Below are 19271 nucleotides of genomic sequence, written 5' to 3'. Positions count from 1 at the left end.
AGTTTACATAGAAACAGCGCGACTCCCGACAGCGCAACATCATCACAACAACACGCGAATAATATGCATATTAGATCACTCAGTGATTAACCGCGGCATATAGTAAATAAGGATATAAAGCATGTTAAAGACGCATTTATTGGACGTGTTGCGCGCAGTTTACATAGAAACAGCGCGACTCCCGACAGCGCAACATCATCACAACAACACGTGACGTGAGGTTGTTTCTGTTTCGGTGACATATTTTCTGTGAAAAAACTCTTTCGGCCGAAAGCCGAAAGGCCATTTTTTTGCCATTTTCGGCCGAAAACGTTTGGTGCCGAAATTTCGGTGCATCCCTAAAAAAAAGAGAATTCACCTAAATAAAATGTCCAATACAATTCGATTTTGAACCATGCTTTCCAATGCAAGGGTCCTTTAGGATGTCGTTGTCTCCCCCCCTCCCCACCAAAGTTCTGGTGCATTCAGGAATACATCAAATTGCTGTACATTGCTGGCGTTTCAGTGGATCTTTAACGTCCCTCTGGACGACAGAAGACATGCAGGAGTGACTCACCATGGAATCCCATAGTTCTGAAGTGGAATCATCAGGTTGTCTGGAAGAGAGACAACAAGGCATGACTTCAAATCCACATCAGGACATGTGAGTTCTGTAAGTCCTGTGAGTTGTGTGAGTTCTGTAAGTTCTGTGAGTTCTGTGAGGTCTGAGTTCTGTAAGTTCTGTGAGCTCTGAAACATGACATACTGTCTGTGAGTTCAGGGTTTCCCTTCAGGTTCATCAGCTTGGGGACCGACGGGCCGTAAACATCAGCATCCAACAGACCTACTGATTTAGACTTGAGAGAGAGGGGGGGGGAGAGAGAGGGGGGAGGGAGAGAGAGAGAGGGGAGAGAGAGAGAGAGGGGGGGAGAGAGAGAGAAAAATAGACAGAGGGGAGAGAGAGAGAAAGAGAGGGGAGAGAGAGAGAAAAATAGACAGACAGGGGAGAGAGAGAAAGAGAGGGGAGAGAGAGATAGAGAGAGCGAGAGAGAGAGAGAGAGCGAGAGAGAGGGGGGAAGACGGACAGAGAAAAGAGACGGAGAAAGAGCGAGTTCTAATGATAGTAGTTCTGGTTCTAATGATAGTAGTTCTGGTTCTAATGATAGTAGTTCTGGTTCTAATGATAACAGTTCTGGTTCTAATGATAACAGTTCTGGTTCTAATGATAGTAGTTCTGGTTCTAATGATAGTAGTTCTGGTTCTAATGATAACAGTTCTGGTTCTAATGATAACAGTTCTGGTTCTAATGATAGTAGTTCTGGTTCTAATGATAGTAGTTCTGGTTCTAATGATAGTAGTTCTGGTTCTAATGATAACAGTTCTGGTTCTAATGATAGTAGTTCTGGTTCTAATGATAGTAGTTCTGGTTCTAATGATAACAGTTCTGGTTCTAATGATAGTAGTTCTGGTTCTAATGATAGTAGTTCTGGTTCTAATGATAGTAGTTCTGGTTCTAATGATAGTAGTTCTGGTTCTAATGATAACAGTTCTGGTTCTAATGATAACAGTTCTGGTTCTAATTATAGTAGTTCTGGTTCTAATGGTAGTAGTTCTGGTTCTAATGATAGTAGTTCTGGTTCTAATGATAGTAGTTCTGGTTCTAATGATAACAGTTCTGGTTCTAATGATAACAGTTCTGGTTCTAATGATAACAGTTCTGGTTCTAATGATAGTAGTTATGGTTCTAATGATAGTAGTTCTGGTTCTAATGATAGTAGTTCTGGTTCTAATGATAGTAGTTCTGGTTCTAATGATAGTAGTTCTGGTTCTAATGATAGTAGTTCTGGTTCTAATGATAACAGTTCTGGTTCTAATGATAACAGTTCTGGTTCTAATGATAACAGTTCTGGTTCTAATGCTAGTTCTGGTTCTAATGATAGTAGTTCTGGTTCTAATGATAGTAGTTCTGGTTCTAATGATAGTAGCTCTGGTTCTAATGATAGTAGTTCTGGTTCTAATGATAGTTCTGGTTCTAATGATAGTAGTTCTGGTTCTAATGATAGTAGTTCTGGTTCTAATGATAACAGTTCTGGTTCTAATGGTAGTAGTTCTGGTTCTAATTATATTAGTTCTGGTTCTAATGATAGTAGTTCTGGTTCTAATGATAGTAGTTCTGGTTCTAATGATAGTAGCTCTGGTTCTAATGATAGTAGTTCTGGTTCTAATGATAGTAGTTCTGGTTCTAATGATAGTAGTTCTGGTTCTAATGATAACAGTTCTGGTTCTAATGATAACAGTTCTGGTTCTAATGATAGTAGTTCTGGTTCTAATGATAGTAGTTCTGGTTCTAATGATAACAGTTCTGGTTCTAATGATAACAGTTCTGGTTCTAATGATAGTAGTTCTGGTTCTAATGATAGTAGTTCTGGTTCTAATGATAACAGTTCTGGTTCTAATGATAACAGTTCTGGTTCTAATGATAACAGTTCTGGTTCTAATGATAGTAGTTCTGGTTCTAATGATAGTAGTTCTGGTTCTAATGATAGTAGTTCTGGTTCTAATGATAACAGTTCTGGTTCTAATGATAACAGTTCTGGTTCTAATGATAACAGTTCTGGTTCTAATGATAACAGTTCTGGTTCTAATGATAGTAGTTCTGGTTCTAATGATAGTAGTTCTGGTTCTAATGATAACAGTTCTGGTTCTAATGATAACAGTTCTGGTTCTAATGATAGTAGTTCTGGTTCTAATGATAACAGTTCTGGTTCTAATGATAACAGTTCTGGTTCTAATGATAGTAGTTCTGGTTCTAATGATAACAGTTCTGGTTCTAATGATAGTAGTTCTGGTTCTAATGATAACAGTTCTGGTTCTAATGATAACAGTTCTGTTTCTAATGATAGTAGTTCTGGTTCTAATGATAACAGTTCTGGTTCTAATGATAACAGTTCTGGTTCTAATGATAGTAGTTCTGGTTCTAATGATAACAGTTCCTGGTTCTAATGATAACAGTTCTGGTTCTAATGATAGTAGTTCTGGTTCTAATGATAACAGTTCTGGTTCTAATGATAACAGTTCTGGTTCTAATGATAGTAGTTCTGGTTCTAATGATAACAGTTCTGGTTCTAATGATAACAGTTCTGGTTCTAATGATAGTAGTTCTGGTTCTAATGATAACAGTTCTGGTTCTAATGATAACAGTTCTGGTTCTAATTATAGTAGTTCTGGTTCTAATGATAACAGTTCTGGTTCTAATGATAGTAGTTCTGGTTCTAATGATAGTAGTTCTGGTTCTAATGATAGTAGTTCTGGTTCTAATGATAGTTCTGGTTCTAATGATAGTAGCTCTGGTTCTAATGCTAGTTCTGGTTCTAATGGTAGTAGTTCTGGTTCTAATGATAGTAGTTCTGGTTCTAATGATAACAGTTCTGGTTCTAATGATAGTAGTTCTGGTTCTAATGATAGTAGTTCTGGTTCTAATGATAACAGTTCTGGTTCTAATGATAGTAGTTCTGGTTCTAGTTCTGGTTCTAATGATAGTAGTTCTGGTTCTAATGATAACAGTTCTGGTTCTAATGATAACAGTTCTGGTTCTAATGATAGTTCTGGTTCTAATGATAGTAGTTCTGGTTCTAATGGTAGTAGTTCTGGTTCTAATGGTAGTAGTTCTGGTTCTAATGATAACAGTTCTGGTTCTAATGATAGTTCTGGTTCTAATGATAGTAGTTCTGGTTCTAATGATAGTAGTTCTGGTTCTAATGATAACAGTTCTGGTTCTAATGATAGTTCTGGTTCTAATGATAGTAGTTCTGGTTCTAATGGTAGTAGTTCTGGTTCTAATGGTAGTAGTTCTGGTTCTAATGATAACAGTTCTGGTTCTAATGATAGTTCTGGTTCTAATGATAGTAGTTCTGGTTCTAATGATAGTAGTTCTGGTTCTAATGATAACAGTTCTGGTTCTAATGATAACAGTTCTGGTTCTAATGATAGTAGTTCTGGTTCTAATGATAGTAGTTCTGGTTCTAATGATAGTAGTTCTGGTTCGAATGATAACAGTTCTGGTTCTAATGATAACAGTTCTGGTTCTAATGATAGCAGTTCTGGTTCTAATGATAGCAGTTCTGGTTCTAATGATAACAGTTCTGGTTCGAATGATAACAGTTGTGGTTCTAATGATAACAGTTCTGGTTCTAATGATAGCAGTTCTGGTTCTAATGATAGCAGTTCTGGTTCTAATTATATCAGTTCTGGTTCTAATGATAACAGTTCTGGTTCTAATTATAGTAGTTATGGTTCTAATGATAGTAGTTCTGGTTCTAATGATAACAGTTCTGGTTCTAATGATAACAGTTCTGGTTCTAATGATAGTAGTTCTGGTTCTAATGATAGTAGTTCTGGTTCTAATGATAGTAGTTCTGGTTCTAATTATAGTAGTTCTGGTTCTAATGATAGTAGTTCTGGTTCTAATGATAACAGTTCTGGTTCTAATGATATCAGTTCTGGTTCTAATGATAACAGTTCTGGTTCTAATTATAGTAGTTCTGGTTCTAATGATAGTAGTTCTGGTTCTAATGATAACAGTTCTGGTTCTAATTATAGTAGTTCTGGTTCTAATGATAGTAGTTCTGGTTCTAATGATAACAGTTCTGGTTCTAATGATATCAGTTCTGGTTCTAATGATAACAGTTCTGGTTCTAATTATAGTAGTTCTGGTTCTAATGATAGTAGTTCTGGTTCTAATGATAACAGTTCTGGTTCTAATGATAGTAGTTCTGGTTCTAATGATAGTAGTTCTGGTTCTAATGATAGTAGTTCTGGTTCTAATGATAGTTCTGGTTCTAATTATAGTAGTTCTGGTTCTAATGATAGTTCTGGTTCTAATGATAGTAGTTCTGGTTCTAATGATAGTAGTTCTGGTTCTAATGATAGTTCTGGTTCTAATGATAGTTCTGGTTCTAATGATAGTTCTGGTTCTAATGATAGTTCTGGTTCTAATTATAGTAGTTCTGGTTCTAATGATAGTTCTGGTTCTAATGATAGCAGTTCTGGTTCTAATGCTAGTTCTGGTTCTAATGATAGTAGTTCTGGTTCTAATGATAGTTCTGGTTCTAATGATAGCAATTCTGGTTCTAATGATAGTTCTGGTTCTAATGATAATAGTTCTGGTTCTAATGATAGTAGTTCTGGTTCTAATGATAGTTCTGGTTCTAATGATAACAGTTCTGGTTCTAATGATAGTAGTTCTGGTTCTAATGATAACAGTTCTGGTTCTAATGATAACAGTTCTGGTTCTAATGATAACAGTTCTGGTTCTAATGATAGTAGTTCTGGTTCTAATGATAGTAGTTCTGGTTCTAATGATAGTAGTTCTGGTTCTAATGATAACAGTTCTGGTTCTAATTATAGTAGTTCTGGTTCTAATGATAGTAGTTCTGGTTCTAATGATAACAGTTCTGGTTCTAATGATATCAGTTCTGGTTCTAATTATAGTAGTTCTGGTTCTAATGATAGTAGTTCTGGTTCTAATGATAACAGTTCTGGTTCTAATTATAGTAGTTCTGGTTCTAATGATAGTAGTTCTGGTTCTAATGATAACAGTTCTGGTTCTAATGATATCAGTTCTGGTTCTAATGATAACAGTTCTGGTTCTAATTATAGTAGTTCTGGTTCTAATGATAGTAGTGCTGGTTCTAATGATAACAGTTCTGGTTCTAATGATAGTAGTTCTGGTTCTAATGATAGTAGTTCTGGTTCTAATGATAGTAGTTCTGGTTCTAATGATAGTTCTGGTTCTAATTATAGTAGTTCTGGTTCTAATGATAGTTCTGGTTCTAATGATAGTAGTTCTGGTTCTAATGATAGTAGTTCTGGTTCTAATGATAGTAGTTCTGGTTCTAATGATAGTTCTGGTTCTAATGATAGTTCTGGTTCTAATGATAGTTCTGGTTCTAATGATAGTAGTTCTGGTTCTAATGATAGTAGTTCTGGTTCTAATGATAGTTCTGGTTCTAATGATAGCAGTTCTGGTTCTAATGCTAGTTCTGGTTCTAATGATAGTAGTTCTGGTTCTAATGATAGTTCTGGTTCTAATGATAGCAATTCTGGTTCTAATGATAGTTCTGGTTCTAATGATAATAGTTCTGGTTCTAATGATAGTAGTTCTGGTTCTAATGATAGTTCTGGTTCTAATGATAACAGTTCTGGTTCTAATGATAGTAGTTCTGGTTCTAATGATAACAGTTCTGGTTCTAATTATAGTAGTTCTGGTTCTAATGGTAGTAGTTCTGGTTCTAATGATAACAGTTCTGGTTCTAATGATAACAGTTCTGGTTCTAATGATAACAGTTCTGGTTCTAATTATAGTAGTTCTGGTTCTAATGATAGTAGTTCTGGTTCTAATGATAGTTCTGGTTCTAATGATAGTAGTTCTGGTTCTAATGCTAGTTCTGGTTCTAATGATAACAGTTCTGGTTCTAATGATAACAGTTCTGGTTCTAATGATAACAGTTCTGGTTCTAATGATAGTAGTTCTGGTTCTAATGATAGTAGTTCTGGTTCTAATGATAGCAGTTCTGGTTCTAATGATAGTAGTTCTGGTTCTAATGCTAGTTCTGGTTCTAATGATAGTAGTTCTGGTTCTAATGCTAGTTCTGGTTCTAATGGTAGTAGTTCTGGTTCTAATGATAGTAGTTCTGGTTCTAATGATAGTTCTGGTTCTAATGATAGCAGTTCTGGTTCTAATGATAGTAGTTCTGGTTCTAATGATAGCAGTTCTGGTTCTAATGATAGCAATTCTGGTTCTAATGATAGTTCTGGTTCTAATGATAGTAGTGCTGGTTCTAATGATAACAGTTCTGGTTCTAATGATAGTAGTTCTGGTTCTAATGATAGCAGTGCTGGTTCTAATGATAGTTCTGGTTCTAATGATAGCAGTTCTGGTTCTAATGATAGTAGTTCTGGTTCTAATGATAGCAGTTCTGGTTCTAATGATAGTAGTTCTGGTTCTAATGATAGCAGTGCTGGTTCTAATGATATCAGTTCTGGTTCTAATGATAGTAGTTCTGGTTCTAATGATAGCAGTTCTGGTTCTAATGATAGCAGTTCTGGTTCTAATGATAGTTCTGGTTCTAATGATAGTTCTGGTTCTAATGATAGTTCTGGTTCTAATGATAGCAGTTCTGGTTCTTACCGGATCATTGGCTGTGAGTCCAAGAGCCAGATTCACTGTGGACAAAACCAAGACAATGAATGAGACAGAGGAATATGTTTTAATGAGACAGAGGAATATGTTTTAATGAGACAGAGGAATATGTTTTAATGAGACAGAGGAATGAGTTGAATGAGACAGAGGACATTTATTTAAGGCGATCAATGTAGGACGTTTTAAAATACAGAGTCTGGTATTGATGATATATGCAGACAGAAACAGCTCACTGTAGTGTTAACCCTTTCACTACCACTCTACAGAAGGTTAACCTGTGGTAGTGAAAGGGTTAACCCATTGGTAGTGTGGTAGTGAAATGTTAACCTTCTGTAGTGTGGTAGTGAAAGGGTTAACCATCTGTAGTGTGGTAGTGAAAGGTTAACCTTCTGTAGTGTGGTAGTTAAAGGGTTAACCTTCTGTAGTGTGGTAGTGAAAGGGTTAACCATCTGTAGTGTGGTAGTGAAAGGTTAACCTGCTGTAGTGTGGTAGTGAAAGGGTTAACCTTCTGTAGTGTGGTAGTGAAAGGGTTAACCTTCTGGTAGGGGTGGACGGTATAAACGGTATACGGTATAAACGGTATGAATTTGCTCTACGGTATGGATTTTGCCTATACCGTGTAACCGGTAGTGCAGCTCTAAAATAGCAATGACGTCATGTAACCACAGCGCGACTATTTCACTCGCATTTGCCCCTAAAAATAGATAGAATTAGTCATAGATAATAGATATGTGCGAACTGGAAAAAGTTATTTAGGAGGCTTCGCGCAGTGCCAGCCCCTCCCGCACGCATGTAAACACGGGTCTACTAGTAGTCTAGTGGGACGGGACGTCTCCCTGAGCTAACGTTAGCTTAGCTACCATTACAAAATGACCCAGTCAACTATTCACTTTTAGTTTAATACATGATGAGGCATTGTCTAACCGAACGGTATCTAGTCGGCCAGCTACCGATAGCTCCTGACATCAACAAACGCTCCATCAAGTCTAGTAGAGAGTAGACGTGTATGATAGCTCCGTTAGCCGTTAGCTCACGTTAATGCAAGTTAGTTCACCGTTCAAAACGAAATGTCCCATTGAACTAAATAATTCACTGAGGCGTTGTATTAACGTTATATATCCGGCTAGCAGTAGCTACAGATAGCTCCTGATATCAATGTCTTATAACACTGATTCGATGCGTATTCGAGCTGAGGGCTTGCTGAGCACAGTTAAGTAACGTTATGCCAATAGGGTCCAGGTGCAGCGCCGGAGAATCCTGGCCGTAGCTCTGCTCGAGGCTACTCGAGTATAGGTCCAGATGCAGCTCTGGAGAATCCTGGCCGTAGCTGGAGGCTACTAGAGTACACACAGACAGTGGAGCTTGTTGCGTGGTGGCGATGTCTCGCAGATAATACAAGTACAAGTCTAATTATATAATATATATATTTTATAAAAAAAAAAAAAAAAAAATTATATAAAATAAAACATTTTTTTTATCAAAAACGATGATACCGTGATATATACCGTTACCGTCTATGCTTCAGATTATACCGTGATATAAATTTTAGACCATACCGTCCACCCCTACCTTCTGGCATGTGGTAGTGAAAGGTTAACCTTCTGTAGTGTGGTAGTGAAAGGGTTAACCTTCTGTAGTGTGGTAGTGAAAGGTTAACCTTCTGTAGTGTGGTAGTGAACGGGTTAACCTTCTGTAGTGTGGTAGTGAAAGGGTTAACCTTCTGTAGTGTGATAGTGAAAAGTTAACCTTCTGTAGTGTGGTAGTGAAAGGGTTAACCTTCTGTAGTGTGGTAGTGAAAGGGTTAACCTTCTGTAGTGTGGTAGTGAAAGGTTAACCTTCTGTAGTGTGGTAGTGAAAGGTTAACCTTCTGTAGGGTGGTAGTGAAAGGGTTAACCTTCTGTAGTGTGGTAGTGAAAGGTTACCTTCTGTAGTGTGGTAGTGAAAGGGTTAACCTTCTGTAGGGTGGTAGTGAAAGGGTTAACGTTCTGTAGTGTGGTAGTGAAAGGTTAACCTTCTGTAGTGTGGTAGTGAAAGGTTAACCTTGTGTAGTGTGGTAGTGAAAGGTTAACCTTCTGTAGTGTGGTAGTGAAAGGGTTAACCTTCTGTAGTGTGGTAGTGAAAGGGTTAACCTTCTGTAGTGTGGTAGTGAAAGGTTAACCTTCTGTAGGGTGGTAGTGAAAGGGTTAACCTTCTGTAGTGTGGTAGTGAAAGGGTTAACCTTCTGTAGTGTGGTAGTGAAAGGTTAACCTTCTGTAGGGTGGTAGTGAAAGGGTTAACCTTCTGTAGTGTGGTAGTGAAAGGGTTAACCTTCTGTAGTGTGGTAGTGAAAGGGTTAACCTTCTGTAGTGTGGTAGTTAAAGGGTTAACCTTCTGTAGTGTGGTAGTGAAAGGGTTAACCATCTGTAGTGTGGTAGTGAAAGGTTAACCTGCTGTAGTGTGGTAGTGAAAGGGTTAACCTTCTGTAGTGTGGTAGTGAAAGGGTTAACCTTCTGGTAGGGGTGGACGGTATAAACGGTATACGGTATAAACGGTATGAATTTGCTCTACGGTATGGATTTTGCCTATACCGTGTAACCGGTAGTGCAGCTCTAAAATAGCAATGACGTCATGTAACCACAGCGCGACTATTTCACTCGCATTTGCCCCTAAAAATAGATAGAATTAGTCATAGATAATAGATATGTGCGAACTGGAAAAAGTTATTTAGGAGGCTTCGCGCAGTGCCAGCCCCTCCCGCACGCATGTAAACACGGGTCTACTAGTAGTCTAGTGGGACGGGACGTCTCCCTGAGCTAACGTTAGCTTAGCTACCGTTACAAAATGACCCAGTCAACTATTCACTTTTAGTTTAATACATGATGAGGCATTGTCTAACCGAACGGTATCTAGTCGGCCAGCTACCGATAGCTCCTGACATCAACAAACGCTCCATCAAGTCTAGTAGAGAGTAGACGTGTATGATAGCTCCGTTAGCCGTTAGCTCACGTTAATGCAAGTTAGTTCACCGTTCAAAACGAAATGTCCCATTGAACTAAATAATTCACTGAGGCGTTGTATTAACGTTATATATCCGGCTAGCAGTAGCTACAGATAGCTCCTGATATCAATGTCTTATAACACTGATTCGATGCGTATTCGAGCTGAGGGCTTGCTGAGCACAGTTAAGTAACGTTATGCCAATAGGGTCCAGGTGCAGCGCCGGAGAATCCTGGCCGTAGCTCTGCTCGAGGCTACTCGAGTATAGGTCCAGATGCAGCTCTGGAGAATCCTGGCCGTAGCTGGAGGCTACTAGAGTACACACAGACAGTGGAGCTTGTTGCGTGGTGGCGATGTCTCGCAGATAATACAAGTACAAGTCTAATTATATAATATATATATTTTATAAAAAAAATTTAAAAAAAAATTATATAAAATAAAAAAAATTTTTTTATCAAAAACGATGATACCGTGATATATACCGTTACCGTCTATGCTTCAGATTATACCGTGATATAAATTTTAGACCATACCGTCCACCCCTACCTTCTGGCATGTGGTAGTGAAAGGTTAACCTTCTGTAGTGTGGTAGTGAAAGGGTTAACCTTCCGTAGTGTGGTAGTGAAAGGTTAACCTTCTGTAGTGTGGTAGTGAACGGGTTAACCTTCTGTAGTGTGGTAGTGAAAGGGTTAACCTTCTGTAGTGTGGTAGTGAAAAGTTAACCTTCTGTAGTGTGGTAGTGAAAGGGTTAACCTTCTGTAGTGTGGTAGTGAAAGGGTTAACCTTCTGTAGTGTGGTAGTGAAAGGTTAACCTTCTGTAGTGTGGTAGTGAAAGGTTAACCTTCTGTAGGGTGGTAGTGAAAGGGTTAACCTTCTGTAGTGTGGTAGTGAAAGGTTACCTTCTGTAGTGTGGTAGTGAAAGGGTTAACCTTCTGTAGGGTGGTAGTGAAAGGGTTAATGTTCTGTAGTGTGGTAGTGAAAGGTTAACCTTCTGTAGTGTGGTAGTGAAAGGTTAACCTTGTGTAGTGTGGTAGTGAAAGGTTAACCTTCTGTAGTGTGGTAGTGAAAGGGTTAACCTTCTGTAGTGTGGTAGTGAAAGGGTTAACCTTCTGTAGTGTGGTAGTGAAAGGTTAACCTTCTGTAGGGTGGTAGTGAAAGGGTTAACCTTCTGTAGTGTGGTAGTGAAAGGGTTAACCTTCTGTAGTGTGGTAGTGAAAGGTTAACCTTCTGTAGGGTGGTAGTGAAAGGGTTAACCTTCTGTAGTGTGGTAGTGAAAGGGTTAACCTTCTGTAGTGTGGTAGTGAAAGGGTTAACCTTCTGTAGGGTGGTAGTGAAAGGGTTAACCTTCTGTAGTGTGGTAGTGAAAGGGTTAACCTTCTGTAGGGTGGTAGTGAAAGGTTAACCTTCTGTAGGGTGGTAGTGAAAGGGTTAACCTTCTGTAGGGTGGTAGTGAAAGGGTTAACCTTCTGTAGTGTGGTAGTGAAAGGTTAACCGTCTGTAGTGTGGTAGTGAAAGGTTAACCTTCTGTAGGGTGGTAGTGAAAGGGTTAACCTTCTGTAGGGTGGTAGTGAAAGGGTTAACCTTCTGTAGGGTGGTAGTGAAAGGGTTAACCTTCTGTAGGGTGGTAGTGAAAGGTTAACCTTCTGTAGGGTGGTAGTGAACGGGTTAACCTTCTGTAGGGTGGTAGTGAAAGGGTTAACTTTCTGTAGGGTGGTAGTGAAAGGGTTAACCTTCTGTAGGGTGGTAGTGAAAGGTTAACCGTCTGTAGTGTGGTAGTGAAAGGTTAACCTTCTGTAGGGTGGTCGTGAAAGGGTTAACCTTCTGTAGGGTGGTAGTGAAAGGGTTAACCTTCTGTAGTGTGGCAGTGAAAGGGTTAACCTTCTGTAGGGTGGTAGTGAAAGGGTTAACCTTCTGTAGTGTGGTAGTGAAAGGGTTAACCTTCTGTAGGGTGGTAGTGAAAGGTTAACCGTCTGTAGTGTGGTAGTGAAAGGTTAACCTTCTGTAGGGTGGTAGTGAAAGGGTTAACCTTCTGTAGGGTGGTAGTGAAAGGGTTAACCTTCTGTAGTGTGGCAGTGAAAGGGTTAACCTTCTGTAGGGTGGTAGTGAAAGGGTTAACCTTCTGTAGGGGTGGTAGTGAAAGGGTTAACCATCCGTAGTGTGGTAGTGAAAGGGTTAACCTTCTGTAGGGTTTTTTTTTTTTTTTATTATTTGATTTTTTTTTTTTCGTGTCTTACATACAGATGTATGCCCAGCCCATATGGGCTTACAAGACACATAACAATAAGTATATAATAATATACTTTACCAATTACTTAACAAATGACATAGACCAAGATGGCCATAAAAAAAGAAAAATACAAGAAAATACAATAAAACGTAATATAACACAAGCTGTACTCAATGTAAATAAACAGAACAGGGTGGTAGTGAAAGGGTTAACCTTCTGTAGTGTGGCAGTGAAAGGGTTAACCTTCTGTAGTGTGGTAGTGAAAGGGTTAGGATGTATCCTGGATGGTTGAGGACTAGTGTTGTCACGATACTGGAATTTCGACTTCGATACGATACCTTGAAAAGTATCGATACTTTCGATACTTTCAATACCAAAAAAAAAAAATTATAATATTTGTTTTTATTATAATTTTTTTTTTTTTTTTTTTAACAAATTTTGCTTTTGTTGCTGGTTGATTCTCCTCAGCTTCTCTCTGGTACTATACGAGAAGATAAATACACTTTTAAAACCCTTTGTTTATCTTTAGATCAGAGAGAGAGAGAGAGAGAGAAAGAGAGAGTGGCTGCTGGAGATTTTAGGTCTACTGAGCGCACCTTCCTAGTTATGACGAGAGAGAGAGAGAGAGAGAGAGAGCAAGAGAGATTTCTCCGGAGCTATGCTCGGAGCATTTATTAACGTTACGCGTGTACTGGTGTAGGATGGGCTCCGGCTCCGCTCGACCGAACGTTGGCAACGGGGTAGTTGTGTCGAGTTCATGCGTGTACTGGTGTAGTGGGCTCGGCTTGACGTTACTCCGTTTCCATGAAGTGATAGGTGGCCAGCTAGCTAGCATTAAGCTAACGGAGGAACGACAGCTAACGTTAGCTAATAATAGCGTTGTTTACAAACTGAAGACAGGGCTGCCTGCCCGGCTGTGAGGGGGAGGAGGAAGAGAGAGAGAGAGAGAGAGATTTCTTCGGAGCTATGCTCGGAGCATTTATTAACGTTACATAGCATAGCATAGCTCCGGAGAAATCTCTCTCTCTCTCTCTCGCTCTTCCTCCTCCCCCTCACAGCCGGGCAGGCAGCCCTGTCTTCAGTTTGTAAACAACGCTATTATTAGCTAACGTTAGCTGTCGTTCCTCCGTTAGCTTAATGCTAGCTAGCTGGCCACCTATCACTTCATGGAAACGGAGTAACGTCAAGCCGAGCCCACTACACCAGTACACGCATGAACTCGACACAACTACCCCGTTTCCAACGAGGAGGCTGCAGCAGGCAGCAGCTTGTGTCTGTTGCTCTGAGCGAGGAGGCGGAAGGGCAAGGCTCTGGCAGCGCGTCTGTCTGTCAACAACTTGCGGGAGCAGCCAGCTGGTACCGATACTGCAGAAAGTATCGGTACTTCAGGAAATGAGTATTGAAGCCGTTTTAAATATTCAGTATCGATATGTATCGATACTTCGATATTTTTGACAACACTATTGAGGACACATCAGGAACAAGCGCTCTCTCCGTGAAACACTGACCAGCTGAGTCCACAACTATGATGCTCAAAAGTTGCCTCATCATTGTTACTTTATAACATTCAACGACTTCAGTCACGCAGATGTACCTCTTTTGAATCTAATGCTTATTAAAGACCAAACAATGTTTTCTCCTCTCCCTCTTCTTTCTCTCTCTCTCCTTCTCTCCCACCCTCTCTCTACATTTTGACCCTGTTGCCCACTTTGTCGCTTGTTGCTGGGAGCGCTGCCCGTCGACATTGCCCCCAAAGTTGCCTAATGCGCCTCCTCACAGTATTATTATCCTACCTGCAGTGGTGGACTTCCCGACGCCTCCTTTCCCAGAGGCCACTACAATGACCTGTTTGACCCCAGCGAGGGGCTTCTGTTTGGGCAGACCTCGTGCCATCTGCTGCTTCTGCCTCTCCTGGAGGCCTCTGCTGTCTGCTGCGCCGGAGCTCTGTGGACCGCAAGGAGACGACAAGACAACAAGTAGTTACATTACTTTACATTACTTTATTACTCCCTGGGAAGTCATTAATTACACTACTTTACATTACTTTATTACTCCCTGGGAAGTCATTAATTACACTACTTTATATTACTTTATTAGTACCCGCTACTACGGTCATTTCATGTATGGACGAGGAGACATAAGTGATAATCTAGTGTTGATTTCAGGATGATTAGATAATCAGCCGAAAAATTACAACGTGATGACTAGATTACCCTAAAATGCATTTTTCTCGTCTTTTCCTGGAATTACTGAAAAACACCCAAACCATACTCTATTCAAAACGGTATAAAACGGAAATGTACGAATGAAAAAACAATCTGTCTCTGCAATGTTGACTAGAAGCAACTCACTGAGACCCGACAGCGTTATTAGATCCATAGATATAATATAAGATATATTTTAAGCACTTGCAAATGCCACAGTCTAAAACTATATCCATTGAATAAAGACCTGGCAATGAATGGGGTATTAGCGCCCCCTGCTGTGGCAGTCAATGTATTAATTACACTACTTTATATTACTCTTATTACTCCCTGGGAAGTCATTAATTACACTACTTTATATTACTCTTATTACTCCCTGGGAAGTCATTAATTACATTACTTTATAATTCCCTGGGAAGTCAATCATTACACTACTTTATATTACTCTTATTACTCCCTGGGAAGTCATTAATTACACTACTTTATATTACTTTATTACTCCCTGGGAAGTCATTAATTACATTGATTTATATTACTCAATGAGAAGTCATTAATTACACTGATTTATGTGACTAATTATTACTTTTGTGTTAAATCTCCTACATTTTCAACCAGTGAATCGCCGGTTGCAGTAATGTACAACAGATCTGTGTGGGTTTTTGACATGAGCGTGAATTTAACATGATTCATTTCCCTAGTAATTCCTATTGGTGGTGGAGCAGGACGGTGTGGAGCTAGTAGGCTATTCAAATGGGTTCTATGATGAATACATAAATACAAGCTCAATGACGGGGGAGAGGAACACAGTAGACAACAGTAGCCTATCAAACAGCCCCCCCCCCTCCAATGTACAGCCCCCCCCCCCCCCTCCAATGTACAGTTTCTTCCCCCTCAAATGTATATACTCTCTTTTTAGACTATTTGTATACTCTGGTATGTCATAAATGTAGCAGTACTGTCTACCTGTATGTCATGTATGTCACATATGTTACGATGAATTGAAAATGGGGGACCCTGATGTAAACAAGACGAAAGTATTTCTCTGGCCTGCATCCCCTTAACAATTGTATGTATTGAGCTGTACTGTACCCATTCTGCAATCTGTTAATAAAGTTTTCAATCAATCAATCAAAGCCCCATGGACAACAGAGGACCCCCCACTCCTACCCCCCCCCCCCCCCCACTCCTAACCAACCCCCCCCCCCCCCCCCCCACCCAACCACCTCCAATGTACAGTCCCCCCCCACCCCCACCTACCCAATCCAATGTACAGTTTCCACGCCTAATGTATATACTCTTTTCTTTCTGGACTCTTTTTGTATCACATCACAAACAGTACTGTAATTGCAAATCTGGTATGTCATAAATGTATAGATGGAGCAGTACTGTCTATCTGTATGTCATGTATGTCATATATGTTACGATGAATTGAAAATGGGGACCCTGATGGAAACAAGACGAAAGTCTTTCTCTGGTCTGCATCCCCTTAACAATTGTATGTATTGAGCTGTACTGTACTGTACCCATTCTGCAATCTGTTAATAAAGTTTTCATTCATTCATTCATTCAACCGGCCAGCTAGCTAACGTTAGCCGATGGCAGCTTCTTAGAGTATTCCTAGCAGCTCGTCTTACCTTACAGCGTATGCTTCTTAGAGTATTCCTAGCAGCTCGTCTTACCTTACAGCGTATGGAATAAGCACAGCACACCGTGCCATGTTGTATCTGTCTCCTGCTCGTGTTACGGCCGTTTATTGACGCCGACAGCAGAACACCTAAATAAAGGTGCCAGCTTGCTGTAGGAGCAGAGCGCCGCCATGTTTAGCCCCGGAGTGTGTTGTTGTTACCTCCATTATGCGCGCGCCGGTTACGCGGCTCAACAGTGACGTGAGGTGACGTGACGACAGCTCAATGAATGAATGAATGAATGAATGAAAACTTTATTAACAGATTGCAGAATGGGTACAGTGCAGTACAGCTCAATACATACAATTGTTAAGGGGATGCAGACCAGAGAAAGACTTTCGACTTGTTTACACCAGGGTCCCCCATTTCCAATTCATCGTAACATATATGACATACAGATGACAGTACTGCTACATCTATACATTTATGACTACCAGATTTGCAATTACAGTACTGTATTTGTGATACAAAAAGAGTCCAGAAAGAAAAGAGTATATACATTAGGCGTAGAAACTGTTACATTGGATTGGGTAGGTGGGGGTGGGACTGTACATTGGAGGTGGTTGGGGGGGGGGGGGGGGGGGGGGGGGTTGGGTAGGAGGGGTGTGACGAGGTACTACATGGAGGGGTGGGGGGGGGGGGGGTAAACTCGTTCTACTCGTGGTAGGAGGGGTGGGTGGGGGACACTGTACAACTGTACAAACAACACTGTACATTGGATTATTGACAAGACCATACTTGGTAATTTACTGTACATTTGGCGGGGTTGTGTTCGGACATTTACAGGGCCAGTTTCGAGTTGCAGTCTCCCTTAGGTGTTTTTTGAGAGTGTTTTGAAAGTGGGTAGTGATTCACATTCCTTTACAGCTTTGGGTAGGGCGTTCCACATTGATGTGGCATAATTGCGAAACGTGTTTAGTCCCTTGTTTGAGCCGAATCTGGGTTTAACATGATTTGTGGAGCTCCCTCTGGTGTTGTGATCGTGGTATTCACTGACCTTTGGGAAGTATTTAGTCATGTACATGGGTACCTTGGTCGTGTAGTGTATCTTGTAGACCAGGCCCATTGCAAGTTGCTGTACTCTGTCGTCTACTCTAAGCCATCCTAGGTTGTCAAAGTGGGCAGGGGTGAGGTGGGTTCTAGGAGTAAGGTCAAGCAGTAGTCTGACCAGTTTGTTTTGAGATGTTTGTAATTTGTTTTTAGCGCCTTTGAGGTGCTTTGGTACCATGAGGTGCAAGCATAGTCGTAGTACCCTTGAATGAGTGCTCCTGCTAGAGTCTTCAGGGTATTCTTGTTTACCAGTGAGGAGATCCGGTACAAGAAACGAGTTCGTTGGTTGACTTTTTTTATTACATTGGATGCCATTTTGTCAATACAAAAAATCCCCTTAACAATACAATTGTTAAGGGGATTCAGACCAGATAAAGACTTTCGTCTTGTTTACATCAGGGTCCCCCATTTTCAATTCATCATAACACACGACATACAGATAGACAGTACTGCTACATCTATATACATTTATGACATACCAGGATTTGCAAATAGGCTACAGTACTAAGAGTCAGAAAAGAGAGTATACATTTGACGTATGAATGAATGAATGAATGAATGAATGAATGAATGAATGAATGAATGAATGAATGAAAACTTTATTTAACAGATTGCAGAATGGGTACAATACAGTACGGCTCAATACATACAATTGTTAAGGGGATGCAGACCTGAGAAAGACGTTTGTCTTGTTTCCATCAGGGTCCCCCATTTCATTCATATAGACATTTATGACATACACAACATACATGACATTTATGGCATAGGGACATATAGGTATTTAGTACTGATACATTTGTGACATAGGCGGTAGAACGACGTAGAACCTGTACATTGGAGGTGGTTGGGTGGGTGGGGTGGGGGAGGGGTGGGTGGAGGACACTGTACAACTGTACAAGCAAAACTGTACATTGGAATATTGACAAAACCATACAGGTCATTTACTGTACATTGGAGGGGTTGGGTTAGGACATTTACAGGGGCCAGTTTCGAATTGCAGTCTCCCGTAGGTGTCTTTGAGAGTGGTTTGAAAGTGGGTAGTGATTCACATTCCTTTACAGCTTTGGGTAGGGCGTTCCACATTGATGTGGCATAATTGCGAAACGTGTTTAGTCCCTTGTTTGAGCCGAATCTGGGTTGAACATGATTTGTGGAACTCCCTCTGGTGTTGTGATCGTGGTATTCACTGACCTTTGGGAAGTATTTTGACATGTACATGGGTACCGTGGTCGTGTAGTGTATCTTGTAGCCCAGGCCCATTGCAAGTGCTGTACTCTGTCGTCTACTCTAAGCCATCCTAGGTTGTCAAAGTGGGCAGGGGTGAGGTGGTTCTAGGAGTAAGGTCAAGCAGTAGTCTGACCAGTTTGTTTTGAGATGTTTGTAATTTGTTTTTAGCGCCTTGGTACCACGTGGTGCAAGCATAGCAGTGGCGGCTGCTGACCAAATTATTTGGTGAAGCAAACATTTTTATTTTTAAAAACATCCCCTGCAATCCTTTCAAAGTGGTTGTTAAAATCTGTTGGGGCTCTCCAGTTTAAAATCTTGTGCACCATCCCTATAGCTGTAATTGTTTGGCTCTGGCCTCCACTGGTAGCCGTGAAAATTGAGCCTTATGGGTTCTGGAGTTTAGGCCTAAAACTACTCTGATTAGTTTGTTCTGTGCCGTTTGAAGTTTATGTTACAGGGGTTTGTTAAGGCTCCAGTACCATGAACTGATGGCATAGTCAAAATGGCACTGGACCAGACATGAGGCAAGGGTTTTTAGCAGGGTTAAAAAATACCCAGAAATTATACAAGTTACAGTAAGTGATGAAAGTATGGGTACCGTCTCAAAATCTTACTCAAGTAAAAGTCAGAGTATCTGGCTAAAACACACTTGAGTAAAAGTCAAAAAGTTTCTACTTTTAAATGTACTTAAGTACTAAAAGTTAAAGTCAAAACTTTTTTTT

The 19271-nt window shown here is 40.2% G+C and overlaps 1 protein-coding gene across 1 annotated transcript in view; it reads right to left on the bottom strand.

The window, feature by feature from the left end:
* The window catches only part of LOC311222695 (iron-sulfur cluster transfer protein NUBPL-like), a 28795-nt gene extending 14484 nt beyond the window's left edge, over positions 1-14311 (bottom strand). The window contains 4 exon segments of the mRNA XM_084307302.1: positions 557-596; positions 746-836; positions 7169-7203; positions 14177-14311. Of these exon segments, the coding sequence (XP_084163428.1) occupies positions 557-596; positions 746-836; positions 7169-7203; positions 14177-14276 (266 nt within the window). The 5' untranslated portion in view covers positions 14277-14311.
* Between the last annotated feature and the right edge of the window lie 4960 nt (positions 14312-19271).

Source organism: Notolepis coatsorum (genome assembly GCF_963971535.1).
Source record: "Notolepis coatsorum genome assembly, chromosome: 2".
NCBI lineage: Eukaryota > Metazoa > Chordata > Actinopteri > Aulopiformes > Paralepididae > Notolepis > Notolepis coatsorum.
This window is presented reverse-complemented; position numbering and strand designations above follow the sequence as displayed.